Here is an 18044-nt window from a genome sequence, read left to right on the forward strand (position 1 = left end):
AGAGAGGTCCGCCTGGCGCCGTCGATATTTGTTTTTCGGCGCCAGGCGAAGACCTTTTTATTTAAGCAGCATTTTAAATGATAATATTATTGAATTTTATCGGGCCAGGGCGGCTTATTTTATATTGTATATTTGTATTTTATTTTAATGTATATATTTTAAAATGTTATATATGATGTTTTAATTTATTGTTGTAAGCCGCCCCGAGGCTTTGGCGAATGGGGCGGCATAAAAATGTTTTAATAAATAAATAAATAAATAAATAAATAAATAAAAATAATCTCTGCCTCATGAATGTTTGCCTCATTTGCTTCTTCCTCACAGACAAGAGGAAAATCCAGCGGCCTCGGGATCACCCCATTCACGTGACAGAGCTGGGAAATCGGCCCACTTATTTATATTGCAATTTATATCCTGCCTTTTTCCTGCAAAGGGCTCAAGGCAGCTTACATCATCTCTCCTCCTCCATCTTATCCCCACAACAACAACCCTGTGAGGTAGGTTGGGCTGAGAGGCTGTGACTGGCCCAAAGTCACCCAGTTGGCTCCGTGGCTGAGCGGGGACTAGAACCCAGATCGTCTGAGTCCCAGTTCCGCGCTCTTCACCACTACGCCACACTGGCTCTCACACTGACTCCTGTTCCCCTGAAGAGTCCTGAAGGATGCTCCCCCGCCGTAACCGGTTCCCCTGCACCACAGATACCTGGAGGCATTTCTGTCCCGTTCACATCGCTGGCACAAGCCTTCACCACTGTCTTGTTCCATCTTCCGAAGCTCATCCTCTCCTCGCTCTCCACGGCGGAGGAAAAGGCCCGCAGCAGGCTGCGGAGCTGCTCCGCTGACCCGGCTGCCAAGAGGGCAGTGAATGCCAGTGTGGAGCCATTGCAGGACACAGCCGGACCTGAAAGAGAAAAGTGGTCTTCAGATCGCAGCCCCTTAGTACAAAAAAGTCATGAGTTCATCCTACAATCCATACAGTTTTCATGTTTAACCCCTTAAATTATTACTGTGAGTACATAACATTTAAGCGCAGTGGGGGGGACCAAAAAAACCCTAGGAATTTATTTATAAAAATGTATGGTTTATTTATTTATTTATTTTTACATGTTCAGCCTTGAGCCGCCTTCAAAGTCCTCTGTTTAATGCAATACGCCTATCAAGCCTGTTTTTTCCACTGCTCAAAACAGGTTTTGAACTCATCGATTCTGAAGCCATTTAGTGCTTTTGCCGCTTTTTGCTTCACCTGTTCCATGTCGGCAAAATGTTTCCCTTTGAGGCTGTTTTTCATTCAGGGAAACAAAACAAACGTCACACAGGGTAAGATCGGGTGAAGAGGGAGGGTGGGGCACATGACGTTTTCGGCCAAAAACTGCGGAACACTCAGCTGAAGAAAGCTGCACTGCCACCCGTTGTTCGTGTAAATTGGCCACCATGAAAGAGGCAAACACATTAAAAGTCTCCAAAATATCCTCACTGAAGCGGAATGCAGCCTCTCGCAACAACCCAGCTGGGGAGGCTGATGCAGGTGGGTGCCCAGAACCCTCACCTAGGAGGGGCCGCCTGTGCTGCAAGGGACCCCCCCCCTCCAGAAGGTAATTCCTGGCGTTTTGGGGTCCCTCCCTCAAATATCTCACATTTTTCCCCTTGCAAGGAATGCCAGGTGGCTTCTTACAACAACAACCCTGTGAAGTAGGTTAAGCTGAGAGCACATGACTGGTCAAAAGTCACCATGGCTGAGTGGGCACCAGAACCCAAATCTCCTCAGTCCAGCACTCTAACCGCTATTGTCACAGTTAAAGGCATGTCTAATTACCCGTAGGAGAAGTCAGGGCCACACTGGATTGCACTCACAAATATGAAGAACATAAATAATTCTAAACAGAATATTTCTAAAAGCAAGCATCAAAGGAACAACAATGGAAATCAGCTAAAACAGGAGAATATGGTGCCAGAGAAAATTAGATATGGACAGAGTCTTAGGAAGAACATTTGCAAACAGTGATGGAGGTATGGAGAATGTTTGGATCCAGCATAGCACCAGGATATCTTCTTGTAGATTTCTGATTTATAACGAAGACATTAATGAAGGAAATCTTTTAAGTAAGTTTTCTACTTGGGAAATAACAGGCCTGCCCCCCCACACCACCACAACCTCCCCTAGAAGAAGCACTTTAAAAGAAATGTACATTTTCTAACTATTATTTCTGGAATAGGAAAGTATTGAGAGAGGCATTTCCCCCAGGGAGAGAATTTCATGATTTCAGGGCCATCAGAAAAGGCTGCTGTCCTTGGTCCTTAGCAGCTGCATCTTTTGCCTGAGAAACATGTGGGGAAAAATAAAGGGGCCCTTTTAAAAATGGGGTGCACTAGCCTCCAATCCGGGGATCCCCAGTCTTTTTGGATTAGTGGACAGATTGCGAGTTTTGAGTGATTGTTGTGGATACTCTTACAAAAAAACTGCCATGGGAAGCGTGGCCACTCAGGAGATATTCATTTTCAAGGAGACAAAACTGATGAAACTACAGGAAAATAACTTTACTAGGCAAAGGTGAGGTCTGAGCATCAAGCTACAACATCATTCCTTTGAATCCAACAAAGCATCTTTGTATGATCCCAGTTTGTTTATCTTAGGAAGAAAGGCTAAAATTAGGAGGAGGGGATGCTAGAAATAGGTGTTCGCAGGCACCTTGCTGGAGACTCAAGGTTTGGAAAAACAAGTGGAAACACTCTTCCTTCAGGCCATCCTGTAGTCCAGGGATAAGAGGGGGAATCACTGGACATCCAAGCAGTGACAGGAATGCCATGATGGAGTGTGTCCTCTTTCTGGATGGGTGTACAGACTGGCCCCTGAGGAAGGGGAGATGCCAACGGACTACGGGAAGAGTACTTCATTTATTCCATTCCTCTGCCTCCCAAAGCAAGATATCTCGTATTAAAATCTTAAACATGCAATATTATAACAGAATGAAAAGCATTTCTGGCCCAAAATATAGAAGAGTTTCAAGCAAGCATCAGTACAAGTTCCAGAACCCATGAAGAATGATATTAGATGCTGTGAAATGCCTGAGAGTAGAAGAAAGACAACCTGGTGTGGAAAGATGACAAAGCTGGTACTAAGGAGACTGCACTAGGGACTTACAAGGACTCCATCCGATGTGGAAAATCCACCAGATTCCCTCATTTCGGCTTCGCAGCTCTGCATCGCTTTGCAGCCGCCCAGAATCCCAATTCTGGTGAGCACAGCCATGGTTCTTTCTCTGCATGCGCTGCCGCTGTTGCTGACAGCAGGCAGGAAAGAAGGTTGACCACCAAGAATGGCGGCTGGTGAAGGTTGCTGGTTGTGCAACCAGGAGTGGACTTCCTGTTAGCTCAGCTCACTTTGCAGGAGGAAGTCTGTGGATTTCGGAGGGACAGATTCCAAAGGGTTCGCCCAAATCCTAGAGTGCACTGGGGCACATGTTCCAGAACTGGGAGCCACCACCAAGAAAGCCTCCCCCTTGTTGCCATTTTCTGTCCCTGCCTTGGAGGAGGTGTGTGGAGAAGGAACTCAGACTATGCTAGAAATATAAGAGCAGGTTCATACTGGGAGAGGTGTGCCACGAGACACGGCCACCTCACGCTGTGAATGGTTTTAGCAGCAAAGAAGAGGCGGGCCAACTAAGAGCAAGGGTTCTGCAAAGCCTGGAGTGGACCCCACCTGCTTTCTCCATCCACATTTTTCTTTTTAAAAGGTTTTTGAAATCATGTGTCCTGAATAGGTTCCACCTCAAATTCATATGATGAGCTCCTCTTACCTTTGAAATAGGCAGGGGACACTCCGCAACGGCACTGCTTATCCAGGACCTGGGACAAAGACGCCTGAATCATGCTTGTATCCGGGACCTCTTGCTGGCAATCTAGAGCAAAAAGGGAGATGCTCACCGCAAGGGGCTGCAGTGCCGGTTGTGCTAAGCGGGTCTTTCCAAGGATAAATATGCATTTGCTGCATTTAAAATCCTGCCCTTCCACCAAGACACACAGCCCTTCCACCCCTCCAGCCACTGCATCTGATTTTATAATTGCAATCTATGCCTGCAAGATGGATTGGTTTGGGTCAGGCCAGAATAGCTTAGGCTAAGAACAAAGATCGGCCCAAAGCCGGATGCAGAGACTGGATTTAGAGCCTGTGACAATCCATGTTCAAGGGTTGAGTGCAGGTTGAGTCCGGGTTTCACTGAACCACGGGTTCTTGCTGAAACGTGGGTTGTGCTGTCTCAACAGTCATCCTACAAACCATGGTTGGTTAACCATAATCTACACACAGAATTGGTTGGTTGTGGTTGGGTTGTAAACTGTAGGAGGGTTGTGTCTAACCAACCATGGTTTGTTAATGTGGCTACGAATAAACAACACCCCAGTCCCCATGTCAGCAACATGTTGGCAGGGGGTTCCTTTGGCTGACTTGAGGTGTTCAACCTGTTCCAGATGGGGTTGCACTCCCCGCAACTCGTTCGTTGCTTGGGAATGTTTCCTGAGCCATCCGTGGCATGGCTCAGAGTGCCTCCCACCAGCTTTGGCTGGTGGACCAGCTATGCTTCTACCTGGCTTAAGCAACTTACACTCTGCTCATCTCTAAATGAGTTTATTGCCACACCCTCTACCTGGGGCTGCCTTTGAAGAAGGTTCAGAAGCTGCACCTGGCGCAGAATGAGGCAGCCAGGTCAGCGACAGGGAACCGTAGGGTCAGACACTTGAGGCTGGTTCTGGCCTGCTTGCACTGACTCTGTGTATGCTTCCAGCCCCAATCCAGGGTGCTGGTTTTCACCTAGAAGGCCCTACACAGCTTAGGGCCACAGTCAGGGCCTGCCGGAGCACCTCTCCCAGCTGCGATCCACTCAAACAACCTCTGGGGCGTCCTCCAAGTACCAGCTCTGAGGTGAGGGCCCCTTTTGCTGTGATCGCCTGCACAGAGTGGTGCAGAAAAGGCACCACCAAAGGACTGGCGGTTCAGGCAGAGGGGGCATGGCCAACCAGAGGCCCCGCCAGGCTACTTGCCCCTCAGGGCTGAGGTTCAGGACCCCCAGCCAACTCACCGCGGCCGCAGCACTGACCTGCCACTTGAAGGCACAAGGAAATGTCTTGACTGAAGCGCTTCTTGGGGCAATCGTTGAATTGCCGAGGCGTGGCCTTCCCAAGGGCGTAGGCGGAGGAATCGCGGGTGATCGCGCAGCAGGCACACCGGCTCACCGATGTATTGTTCTGCTGGTATCTGATGGCGATTCAGGGGTGAGACGGGAGAAGAATCACGTGGTAACCGGGTGGGGAGAGACAGTGCGAGCACCCGAGAAGCTAAGAAACTGATCAGCCGGCCACAGTCAAAGACCCCGGCTTAAATAAAGCAGGCTATGCATATGGGTGCACAGCACCCCCCTCCCCGCATCCCCACTTCTCTCTGCACAAGTGGGGAACCTAACCAGGAAGCTACAATTATCCACAGCTTCTTGCCATGAACAAAACAGAGACTATGAATCGCTTTACAATCTGCCAGGTGTTGTGCGCCATCTTCAAACCATCGTCTGAATCATTTTGCAACTCCTGGCTCCTGTGGGAGCAGGTGACCACAGATGAAGAGTAAAGGAAAGACAGATAGCAGAAAGGGATAAACACAGAGGTGAAGAACTACCATTTTGCAAGCTGAAAATAAAGATGGACCTCAGTTTTCTAAAAGTCAAAGAACATTGCTTTAAACCTGCTGCAACCCACCAAACCCAGTTTTTCACCTGAAAACCCATTGAGAAAAGCCATACAAATGGTCTACCTTATTGGCCAGCGGTAAAAATTACTGAAATAATGTGAAATCCTTTGGCATCAAGAAATGCTAAATAAAACATGCCATTGTTAAAGCACGCAGTGCTAATATTCCTTATTCTTACACCTTTCCAGCTTGGAATTTGGAGTCCGCTCCTTCAGAAAGAATCACCCCCATGAAGGAAACGTCTCAAGCACATACACATTCCCCAAGCAGCCTCCTTACCGCTCTCTCACATGGAAGAGGGGTTTCCCAGGCGTCAAAATGTCCCGCAGCTTTGAATCGGTGCCTTCCACTGTTGTGTAAACCAGGGCATCCAGAGGGCTCACTGCTGAAACGGTGGCCCCCAGAGCAAAGCTGCTGCTGGACCCTTGATAGAGCGCAATGGCATTGGCACCTGGCCGGCTGAGGGGCCTGCTGAAATTCTGGGGAAACGGCACATCAACTGCAACCCAAAGAGAAACATACAAGCAGGTAAGTTTAGATAATATTCCCCCCTCCAACGCAAAAAAAAAAAAAAAATCTATACATCAACATAACACAGGGATGCAGAGTCTCCTTCAGCCTGTGTCAGACTGCAATTCCCATCATCCCCCACAAGCACAAGGTGCTGTTTGCTTGAAATAAATCATATCTCTCCACCACAAGGGTTGATTAAAGGCAGCTTTAAAGAAGGATCCCTGGGAACACAATGCAGCACATCCTGCCTTTGTCTGAAATAAAAGCAGGCATTTATTTGATTTATATCCCTCTTTTTTCTTAGGCACTCAAAGTAGCTTACATTTGCTTCCTCCTATTCTCAGTCTTGTCCCCACAACAACAGTCCTGTGAGGTAGCTTGGCCGAGAGTCTGTGACTGGCCCAAAGTTACTCAGTTGGCTCCATGGCCGAGCGGGGACTAGAACCCAGGTTGCCTGAGTCCCGGTCACATGCTCTTAACCACTACACCACACTGCCTCTCAGGTATGTCAGAGCTGAAAACCAAATCCTCCCAGCCAGAGGCATCAGCGAATGGTTAAGCATACACGAGCACCATGGGAAGTTAACATTTCTCCCATTTGGCTGGAAACCAAGCAGATCTTCATGGGGAATATTCCAGATTCTGGCTGACTAGATGATTCTGACAAATTAGATGTCACAAGCCATCCATTGTGAAATGTATCTGTTCTGCAAAGATCGGCCCAGTCACTTCCTGGGCACGGCATGGGGCTTTACAAAGCTTCAAAATAGCCTCTGAACGCAACTACCATACAGATCACAAAACGTTTGCCATTATCCTGACAGCGGCATCGCGGACAAGTTGCAGGAGCCATGCGCAAGACCCGTGGATTGCAGTGGCCCGATAAGCCAGGCAGTTGCAGAGTGGAAGGTGCTCTGGGGCCTGGCCCTGCCATTAGGAAGGGTGAGATGCTGCCTCAGACAGAGCCAGGTGCCGTGTGGCCCCTGAACCAGCCTGCTGCTTTTCAGGTGTGGCAGAAGCAGAGTCTTCATCCTGTTGGCTTTCACACATGCAGTGTGAGGATCTTTGGCATCTTGGTCTTTGCCTCCGGCGGCTGGGCTACCCTGCATATTACCCAGAGAGCCCTGTCCTGCTGCAGGGCATGCTGGGTAGAGACCCAGCCAGGCGGGACACCAGGCTTCTCAGCCCTCAAGGTTTCACTGGAAGCTTTAGAACAGGGGTAGGCAGACAGTTGTTTTGGCCTACAACTCCCAAGGCCTCTTCCGAAGGCTCTCCTCTGTTTCTCCAATGTATCCTTAAAAATTCCCCGTGAAGCAGGTTTGGCCGGCTGTCGGTGGACTTTATGGACAAATGGGAAGAGACGTGGAGTCTTCTGAGGCCCAGCCCACCACTAGCCACCACTGCTTGCTGGCGCCCTTTCAGACGGTCCCTGCAGCTGCCACGCCATGCTTTATAACGGCTTCTGCACTCCCAATAAGGTAGCATGTTTGCCAACTCTGACAAAAATATTCTGTTTTAACGTCATGTAAAGGGTAACATCAGCGTAACCTTCTGATGCTCCAAAGTCCTCAGCACCTGCCTCTCCCCAGGTGGAGCGTTGAAGGTTCGCTGGGCTGCAGGCCCTTGACTTTGAGCCCAAGATCCAGCCAGAGCTGTACCACTAACTGGAATAAGTCATCATTTAGCCACGTCGGAGAAATCTGCAAGAGATTCAAATGTGTCTGGATTTCTATGAGGACAGCCAGCAAATTTTGCCCTGAACCAGCTTTGTCCAAGACACACGCTTTCTGCCAACTTGTGGACTGGTTTTTCACTTTTGCCAAGGATCTGGACTACGTCAGATGTGCTAAGGTACAAAACTTGCCCAGATGTATTTGGGCAAGTGAACATTGGCACTTAACACACATTAGCAACACTGCCAATTAGCATTAACACAACTAGAACAAAATTCTGTTTAAAAAAATTAGTGGTCAATGGAATAAAAGACACCTGACCATTCGTGAAACACGGGTGGAAGGGAGTTTACAAAATCCCTACTTCCCTTTCCAGGGTCACCTACAATTTTATAAGCATTTGCACAACAAAGGTCCGAACAGAAAATTGTTGCAAAGATTGAAATACATTTGCTCACTGGTCCTGCAAGTCTGGGTGGAACCTTTGTGTGTGAGTGTTTCGACTCTTGCTAGTTAGCCATCTTCACACAGGAAGAAGAGGAGGAGAAAAAAGACCAGCTGTCAAGGTTCACAAGAGGTGCCCAAAATTGTGGCAAGGTGTCCAATCATGTCTATCCCCATTAGATCTGCACATCTGCTGCACCAAATATGCCGGCGGTCACCCTTGGAGTGCTTGAGAGTCTAGCACCACGGAAAGGACCCCAATCCTACCTGGGATGCTGGACTGGTTCGTGCCAAGGAGAAGCAGCCCATCAGGAGACGTCTCGCCCTGCACCTCCATGGTGAAGTAAACCCTTTGAGTCGCTCCTTCAATCAACACCAGTAGCAGGTCCTTCACCTGAGTTGAAGGAAGGCCTTGCAGCTCTATGAACTCAAACTCATCAGGGGCAGATGCCACCTTGAACTCATTGATTAACACAACGGAGGCATTCAGTTGTGCAAAGGGAATACAGTGATTATCCAAGCCAGGGGTAGGTGCACCCACTTGGAAAAACCACTGAGAAGAGTCTGACCTTTGGCACCTCTCCAGCGACTCATCCACGGTTCTGAAAAGAGGATCTTCCAGGAAGGGCTCCACACCCGGGGTCAGGACTCTGACCAGCTCATCTGCTTGGTCACTCGCCTTGGACTTGTGGACCAAAGCATCCACAAGTCCTTCCTTCGTGAGTTCCATGGTCTCGCACAAGTCTGCCCTCCCATAATAGAGAGCAATAGCATCCGGCCCATTCTGGATTGTGTTCTTTGGAAGGATCACTGCTGGCTGTGGGACCACAGTAGAGGATCCAATAAGGAGGAAACCCTGGTTGTCAGTGTAAAGACCCTTCAGGTCCTTGACTTTGTAGGCTTTGTTGCCTTTGCCATTGTAGAAGACCACAGAGTAGCCATCCAAACTGGTCCTTTGGCCACTGGTGTGATACAGTTCCAAATATTCAGAGGTGTCTTCCCTTGGATTATCTGCATTGACTTCATTGATCAGGAGTGTGTGCTCCATCTGTTGTTCTTTTGGTTTCTTGGCAAAGTTCTGGGAAGCCACATCATGTAGCAAGAGGCACAGAAGTACGAGTGGTGCAGTTAGAAGGCCGGGCTCCATGACTACACAAGGCAAGAAGGTCTCCAGGGAGCTGAAGATGCTGCCCACTTCCCAAAGAGATCGGGGGAAGAGGGTTAGAAACAGCTGTGACTAAGGCACAAGGCTGGGAGGGCTCGGTTCAGCAATGTTGTCTCTTCCTCATGCCCAGCCGGATTCAGGGGGGAAGGAAAGGCCAGCCCTTGTCTGGGACTGGATGTCCCAAAGGTGATGGCGTGGAATAAAAGACTTCCTCGTGTGGCGTTATCATTTGCACTAGGAATAAAAACAGCGACAAGAGGGACACATCATTGTTAAATAACCGCCCAACAAGCTAAGCGAGGCTGTTCCGATCACCGCGAAAGCGTTACGATTAGAGACCTTAAGACGCACGTCCTTTTCTCAAAGCTGGTCTCCACCAGATGGTTGGGACTGCGACCCCATACATCCCTGACCATTGGTTATTCTGGCCGGGGCTAATGGAAGTTGAAGTCCAAAAGAACTGGAAGCTACCAGTTTGGGCAAGGCTGGTGTATATTCACCATGCATACGGAGCAGCGAGTCCACGCAAAAATGGCAGAAGTGAAACTGCCGCTCTTCAGGTTCATTGTGGGCAGGCCAAAGCCGCCAGAACAGCAAAGTCAAAGGCAGAAGGAGGAAAGGACGCCCAGCGAGGAGATGGAGCAATTCCATCCAGGAAGCCACAGCCTGGAGGCGGCAAGAGCTGAGCGGGGCTGTCAAGGCCAGGATGTTCTGAAACGCATTCATCCACAGGGCCGCACTAAGCCAGAGATGCCTTGACAACACAAAGCAGCAACAACGCATGGAACGCAGAAGCTGCCAAGCCTCCCATGGCATCCATTAGGAAGCCGCATTAACAGGCTCGGAGGTCTAGAGGGCACCCAGGGCGACAGGGGGAAATGGCATGCCAAGGAAATCCTGTGCAGCTCACCCTGGCAAACAGACAAGCAGGACCCGCAACAAAATGTTACAGCGTGGATGCCTGCTGCTCACTGTTCCAGCGAGTCAGCTCTGCCCCTGCAGTCCTCCTCAAACAAAAAAACCAGCTGATATCCCATGGCAAGTGAGCATATTTTGGGCATGCCCAGATGGAGGGCTAGTGAACACAAGGTATGGTGTGGTTATTCCATCTGCCTCTCCTCTTGCTTTGTAACTTCTGCAAATCTTGGGGTTCTCCCAAGGCTGCGGAAATTTCCCTTTCCCTATCCTTGCAGCGCCAGTAGCATGATGAAGTGTTATATGGATGATGTCAGCCTCCGACTGAAGGCGAGACATCTTCCCCTTCAGTGCTTCCTATTTAAAAACAAGTCTTCCTCCAAATGGAGAACTACTTTTCAGTGAGACTAGTTTTGAGCCTTTGTCCCTGAGAAGGTATCTTTCTACATACGGGAAAAGTAAGAGAGAGAGTACAAGAGAGAGAGGGCAAATGTAGGTGGGACCAGCAAACCTTGCAAGACAGGTACCCTACTGCAGACATAGGAATGTGTACAAGACTCCCAGCCTGTGATAAAATAAACTCACCTGCTTCTGGCCACAGGACTTTCCAAAGGAATTCTGTGGGGGGGGGGGGTAGCAGGGTTTAGTGGTGCATTCATTTTCCTAAGCTTAGAAATCCTGCACTCTGATTTCAGATACATATCCAACAGTAGGTTTATTCAGTAGTGAAGGAAAAGTACTCTGCATGTGCTCAGAGAAACTGAACCCTTAGGCCAGGAGAAGAATACGAAATGCTCTGCCATCCCTTGCAAAAGAAGAGAGAGAGAGAGAGAGAGAGAGAGAGAGAGAGAGAGAGAGAGAAAGAGAGAGCGAGTGAGTGAGCGAGCGCGAGCGCGCAGCTTTGTATACAGCAGCATGAATCAAATTGGTCTTCTCACCTTGCCTTTTGTGGGCAGCCTGATGCACTAAACTGCTAAGGAAGCATTTCCACTTCCGATTTTGTAAGTTTGCACAACTTGTCTACACAATGTAAAAGGTTAGATTTCTGCAGTCATTTTCAAAGGCAAGAGAGAAACTGCACTTTTGTAGTTTGTATTTTAATGGTACAATGCCAAGAGTAGGAGTTTCTAATAAGTGACTAATTCAGTTCTTGCCCCATTGTCTTAAGCTGCTCTTCTCATCAGCAACATGGTGATAACCCGATTACAGAATTGATTATGCTAATGTATATGCATTGTTCTGGGGACTCGGAAATGCTATGTAAATACCAAACTGCTTTGGGACTATAGTACTCAGGACTCCTATGCTTGTAGCGGCTGATAGAAACTGAAGTCCAAGAGATCTGGAGGGCATCAGGTCAGGGAAGGCTGATGCCCTCCAGAAGGTTGAGTGTGAAAGTAGGTTGCTGTTTTTATATTTATATCTTGCCTTTTCCTGTGGAGAACCCAAAGTGGCATTTATGGTTGTCCTCTTCTACAGCGCTATCCTCAGAATTATTATTATTATTATTATTATTATTAATAAAACAGTCACATGCCATCCTCTACCACAGCCTCAGGATGGCTTACAGAAATATCAGTATAAATAACATAAAAATTATTTTATAAAATAAATAACAATAACCCCGGGTTCTAGTCTCCACTGAACCATGGAGGTCACTGGGTGACTTTGGGCCAGTCCTAGGCTCTCAGTGTGACCTACCCTGAGAGGCTGGGCAGAGACCTGTCCTCCCCTGCAGAGGAAGGCAGGATGCGCTCCAACGGAGCAAAGCTCAGGGAGCCAAGGTCCATTTGGATGCCAGGAAGCACTTCCTGACAGTCAGGACCCCGAGGGTGTGGAATGGGCTTCCACGGGAGGAGATTGAGGCCCCATCGGTGCGGGTGTTCAAGGATAGGCTGGACGTCCACATGGCGGGCATGTTGTGAGTGGAGCCGGCTGGAGTCAGGGGTCAGACTTGATGGCCTGGGAGACCCCTTCTGACTCGCTCTGTTTCTATGTTTCTACCCTACAGGGCTGTTGTTATGAGGATAAGACTGAGAGGAGCCAGTGAATTACGTAAGCTGCTCCGAGTTCCTTAAACGGAAAAAGGGCAGAATATTACAAATAAACCCAGTGAAGTCCATTAGGCTGGTAGTCAACGACTGGTCTGGAATCCCATAGTGAGCTTTGCAGCTTAGTGAAGACTTGAAATGAGGTCCCCACATCTCAAGCCAACACTCTCACCTCTGAGCCAAACTGGGTCTCACGGAAAGGGCCCCGATTTCTGTTTCCACCCAGCATCCAGTCACGTTTCTCAGCCTAGGGAGTACATATAGCCCTGCCCGGCTGGCCTTCTTGGAGAAAACCAGCACAGAGCTGTGCATATTAAGCATTACTCTGAACGTTCCTTTGAGCACATTTTGCCCATGCCAAACTACTGCCCAGTTTCCCCCATCCCATAGATGGTGGGGTGAAGGAGAAGGGGCTAAGAGAGCACACACAGTCCCAGAGATGTCAACCAGGACGCGAAGGAAAAGTCAAGCTGCGGTTGGGCATTCCGTAACAACTCAAGCAGCTTCCCCTTCCATACAAAAGACGCGCAATTCTGTGCATGCGTCTGGATACACGTGCGCATGATGAGAAGGCACGTAGGGACACTTATGCACGGCTGTATGTCCGTGAAACCCAGACACCCAGGCGAGGCGTGTGTGCATTCACACGTACACGGGAATAGACGACAATCCGTTTGCCCGTCTGCAATGGAGCGAGGCGAGCCTCAGCGTCGCCCACATCTGCTGCCCGACGTTTTACAGTTTTGGAGTTGCGAGGCCGGGCTTGGCCAACCGGGAACCGCCTCTCCCCCCACCCCCCCCCCCCCCCCCCCCCCCCCCCCCCCCCCCCCCCCCCCCCCCACTTTCCTGCGGAGCACTGACCTCCGGGCGCGATCCTCTGGGCCGCCCGCGGCGCCGCATCCAAGCCGCGCCGAGCGCGCAGGCGGAAGAAGCGCCGCTCCGAGGTGAGCTCTCCGAGCCCCGCCGGTGCCCTTCTAGCCCCTCCCGCGGGAAGGAAAAGTGGAGCGAGCGCCCGCCCCGGGCCGGGCCGGGCCGGGCCGGGCCGGGCCGGGCGGGGGGGGGGGGGGGGAGGGGGGGGGGGCGGGCCAAGGGCCGCCCCGGCGCGGGCGGCCCCCCCCCCCCGGCCCGCCGCGGCTTGGCGCGCTCGCCCCCGCAAGAGCCCGCGCGTTCCACACTTGCACGCTTTCCGGGGCCGAGTCGCCCGAGGGGCTTTCAACTGCAGAGGAGCGCCGGGGGGGGGGCACGCCCGTCCGCGCGGTCTCCGCCGCCCCCCGAGGAGTGATGAGAGGGGAGGTCTGATTGACCCCGGCTGGGAAGGTTGGGCTTTAAAGGAGCAGAGGGGCAAGTTAGGGCAGCGGGGAGGCAAGCCAGAGACGGAATGCGAGTTATCATATTCTTCCCTCGCGGGTGCGGGGAAAATCGACATAATTTTATTTACAAACCACTGGAACATTCTTTTGCAAGACACCGTTTTGAACCGATCCACCCTTTTCTGCCTTGGCAAGAAGATGCATTTCTTAAATTTCACGAGTCAAAGCCACTCTTTGACTCGTTCATTCGCTGGCGTTTCGGTCCTGCCCTTTGGCCAAGTTACTCTGCGCGGGTCACTTTCTCTCCACCTTAATCCATCCCATCCCAATTTTCTTTTCACAACAACCCTGTAAGGTGCTTTAGGATAACAAATGGGGAGCCTGTTTGCCCCCGCTTTTCTTCCAAACAGCTCAAGGTGGCCCACGTGATTCATTCCTACCCCACCACCTCATCTGGTCTGCACAACAACCCTAGGAGGTTGTCCATTGAAGACGGCAGCTGCTGGCATGTCAGCTGCCGATTGTCACCAGTGAATAGAATTTGAATCTTCGTCTCCACAGTGCTAGGTTAGCACACTTGAACGCAGCCTTCCCCAACCTAGTGCCTCCTAGACATTATTATTATTATTATTATTATTATTATTATTATTATTATTATTATTATTATATTTCTATGCCACCCCTTGCCGAAGCCTCGGGGCGGCTTACAACACAATAAGATACATTGAAATACAATAGAACATAATAAATTACCACTACATTACCACTAATATTATTTGTTTTTTGGCGCCAGGCCAAGACCTTTTTATTTAAATGATATTTTAATAATTGTTAATTTTATTTATTGGTTTTAATCATTATACCAGGATGTTTCCAGTTTTTATATGTATTTGTATAGTTATTTATTTACTTGTTGGAAGCCGCCCCGAGGCTTATGCGAAGGGGGCGGCATACAAGAATTCCAAATAAATAAATAAATAAATAATCAATCAATCAATCAATCAATCAATCTGGCTTGGGATGATGGGAGTTGTAGGGCGGCAGGGCAGGGCATCTGCTCTGACCACGATGCACTCTGTGCCTGAGCAAGAGCTTGAACTAAGTGCAAGCACAACTCATTGTCATTGCTAAGCCACGTTGGCTAGGCTGGTTTGCACATAACCACGTTTGCACATTTTCCACGTGGGTGGCACACATGTGCAGGAGCTAGTGTGTAAATAATCAGATCCCATGACTTGCCTGGCTGCGTGATCAAGTGGGAAAGGGCTTTTGTTCTTGTTGGGAAAATTTGGATAAATCCTGTCCGAAAAGCATTGCTTCTGGGTGCTTTTGCATTGTGGAATCAATCCTGTACGCCTTCTCAAACCAAGCTGTCCCTGTTTAAAATGGCCTTCATCCCCCGCTCCTTTCTCTCACCTTTAGCTGTAGGCTACGGTAGACAGGCCATTTAGTCCAAATATACATTATATACCTTCACAATGATTAAATAATCATTGTTGGAATTCACAGTTTACCAGGAAGTATCTTTGCTAGCCCAGAGGGCTCCCTGTGCCCTGGCCATTCAGAAGGTGGGGATGCATTGCTTAGGGTCTGAGTCTAGCTGAGCTTATGAGTGGTTTCTCAGCAGCCTGAATTTGCATGTCTAAGCAGGCCTGGAGATGGGTTCAAGCTGAAGTGTCAATACACTGCAATTGGAGGTGTTGTAATCTCATTGTCACCGTATGATTGACTGACATTCCTTTATCTGTTCTGTATATGGTGACCTCAGAATTTTATTGGAATCCCTGCATTCTGTCATCAATTGCTCTGTGCCTGTGTACGTGACCAGGAGGGTATAAAATACCCTGTAGTTGTATTGAAGCCTTGCAGCGAGTTCACCTCTGTCCGCCAGGTAGTGCATTATTGTGAGTCTACCACAGGAACCTGGGCCAAACAATAAAGCCACAGATGGTCTGGACGCTTGATCTTTCCCACGAACCCGAGTTTTACTTCCTCCTCACAAATTGAAATTCCGGGATTTTCTGACATTCTCTATGACTTCTGAGCACGTGACACAGTTGACAGTATCCAACAAATGCATTTGATCACCGCCGCCTTTTCTTCCTGGCAGAAATCTTGTGCTTTTTACAATAACGGCATTTGAGACAGAATTTCTAACGACTTCCTTTCTCCACTGTATGTTTAATGAAGGAGAGACTATCCTGGTTGAATTTCTACCTGGCTCAGAGCTTCTGATGATTTTTTTCTTCCTGTTTGACCCCAGGGCATCTGGACCAATGGTAAGCGGCACAGAACATTTTGTGAGTCGCTGAAGCCCCTTCCAGGAGTGTGTGCCCACCTGGGAGGCAGTGCAGGTGTGCAGGTGACTTTGAAGGATGCACACACAGATCGTGCAGCCGAGATCTGGTGGCGTTTTGCGAACAGACCTTCTGCGTGGCAATGGCCCTTCTCTGGAAAACCTCTATTGTTTGGGACAGTCTGAGACACATTTTGGGCACCAGGACTGTGGAACCCAAATAACTAGACCCACATGGGTTCCCGTGCTCCTTTGGGCAGTTCCATTGTCTGCTCCCCTCTGGAAAGCAAGATAGTTCAGGCAGGCTTAGTCGACTGTCAAACAGAGGGATGATGTTGGAGGGTTTGTTGTTTTTCTCTCGAACGAAGAGAGAAATCATGAGCAAACTTCCCAAGAATGGTAGTGATATTAAGGAAGGGAGGAGGACTGTGCCAGCTGCCACGGGTCCCTTGCAAAGAGGAAAAACCCAGGATATGAATGTCATGATACTCTAACCAATAATCTGCCTCTTTCACAGAAGTGGCCAAAGGGATGACGCGCGACGGCAGTTCCTCTGCCAAGGCGTTCACAAGGCTGATGCGTGCTGCCCTTTGGAAGCCACAGGACCTCTTTATGGGCTTGTAAAGACGCTGCAGAGGATGTGGGTAAATATTTCCAAAGGTAGCCATGTGATGACAATTGGATGCAAGCATGAAGAAGGATTCTGCATGACTTTCCCCACAGCTGGTGCATTTGTTGGGAGTTCTGTTTTCTCTGCCACAGATGGAGAAGGGACGGTGTGTGTGGCCATTCCAGGCTCCCTTCTTTGGTTTATTGGCAACATGGGACTTCTTGTCATGCACAAACTACATAAAGAGCCTCTGCCATTTATTGGAACAATTTCCTGGCAGATGTTCAGTGTGGGTCTGAAATAAGAAGTTCAGCTCTGGCAGAGACGGGATTCTGCCAAGCCAAGCCAAAGCCAGCTGCTTCCCCATTTGCCTGTAAAGGGGATTGTACTTAGAATCATAGTTGCAGAGTTGGAAGGGCCCTTGCGGCCAACCCCCTGCTCAGTGCTGGGCTGCAGGTTACACCACCCCTCTCAGGTGGGTGTCCACTTGCATCCTGAATGCTTCTGGTGTGGGAGAGCCCACCGCCTCCCTAGAGAATTTGTTCCATTGTCAGACTGCTCTAACAGCCTGGAAGGTCTTCCTGATTCTCAGCTGGATTCTGTTTCCTGTAACTTGAGCCCCTTATTCTGTGTCCTGCACTTTGGGATGATCAAGAAGAGATCCCGGCTTCCCTCTTTGTGGCAGCCTTCCCAGAGTCCTGTCACATCTCCCTTTCATCTTTTTCTCCTTGAGGCTAAGCATGGCCAGTTCTTTCCATCTCTCCTCACAGGGCTTTGCCTCCAGGCCCTGCATCGTCCTCGTTGCCCTCCTCTGAGCCCTTTCCAGCTTGTCTGCATCTTCCTTAAAATGTGGTGCCCGGAACTGGACCCAGGACTCCAGATGAGGCCGAGCCAGTGCTGGGCACAAAGGAACTAGTACCTCATGTGATTTGGAAGTGGTACTTCTATGAATGCAGCTTGAGATAGCATTTGCCCTTTTTGCAGTCACATCACCTTGCTGGGTGAGTCGTGTTCTGCTTGTGATCCGCAACACCTCCAAGACTTGCAGTATTGCGGAGCCACGTATTCCCCATCTTGTACTGATGCATTTGTTTTCTCTCCTAGGTGCAGAACTTGGCATTGTCCCTACTGAATTTCATTCTGTTGTTTTCAGCTCAGCAACCTACCAAGATCACTTTGAATCTTGTTTCTGTCTTCCAGGTTATGAGCTCTCCCATCCAGTTGGGTGTCATCTGCAAATCTGAGACTCATTCCAGGCGCTTTCTCATCCAAATCATTTACAATAATGTTGAAGAGCACTAGGCCCAGGACTGAACCCTGTGACACCCCACTTG

At 49.4% G+C, this 18044-nt stretch overlaps 1 protein-coding gene across 2 annotated transcripts in view; it reads right to left on the reverse strand.

The window, feature by feature from the left end:
* Positions 1-13410, reverse strand: part of LOC123025196 — a 34390-nt gene extending 20980 nt beyond the window's left edge. Inside the window, exons 1-7 of one of the 2 annotated variants that reach the window (XM_044433726.1) lie at positions 13356-13366; positions 12667-12776; positions 8631-9762; positions 6013-6232; positions 5090-5247; positions 3794-3895; positions 703-900 (exon numbers count right to left, since the gene is read on the reverse strand). In XM_044433726.1, the coding sequence (XP_044289661.1) occupies positions 703-900; positions 3794-3895; positions 5090-5247; positions 6013-6232; positions 8631-9510 (1558 nt within the window). In that variant the 5' untranslated portion in view covers positions 9511-9762; positions 12667-12776; positions 13356-13366. Of the gene's footprint in view, positions 1-702; positions 901-3793; positions 3896-5089; positions 5248-6012; positions 6233-8630; positions 9763-12666; positions 12777-13355 lie in introns of both variants that reach the window. The other variant, XM_044433727.1, reaches the window with a different exon arrangement.
* Between the last annotated feature and the right edge of the window lie 4634 nt (positions 13411-18044).

The sequence above is a fragment of the Varanus komodoensis genome, unplaced genomic scaffold (assembly GCF_004798865.1).
Source record: "Varanus komodoensis strain SLA01 unplaced genomic scaffold, ASM479886v1 scaffold26, whole genome shotgun sequence".
Lineage (NCBI taxonomy): Eukaryota > Metazoa > Chordata > Lepidosauria > Squamata > Varanidae > Varanus > Varanus komodoensis.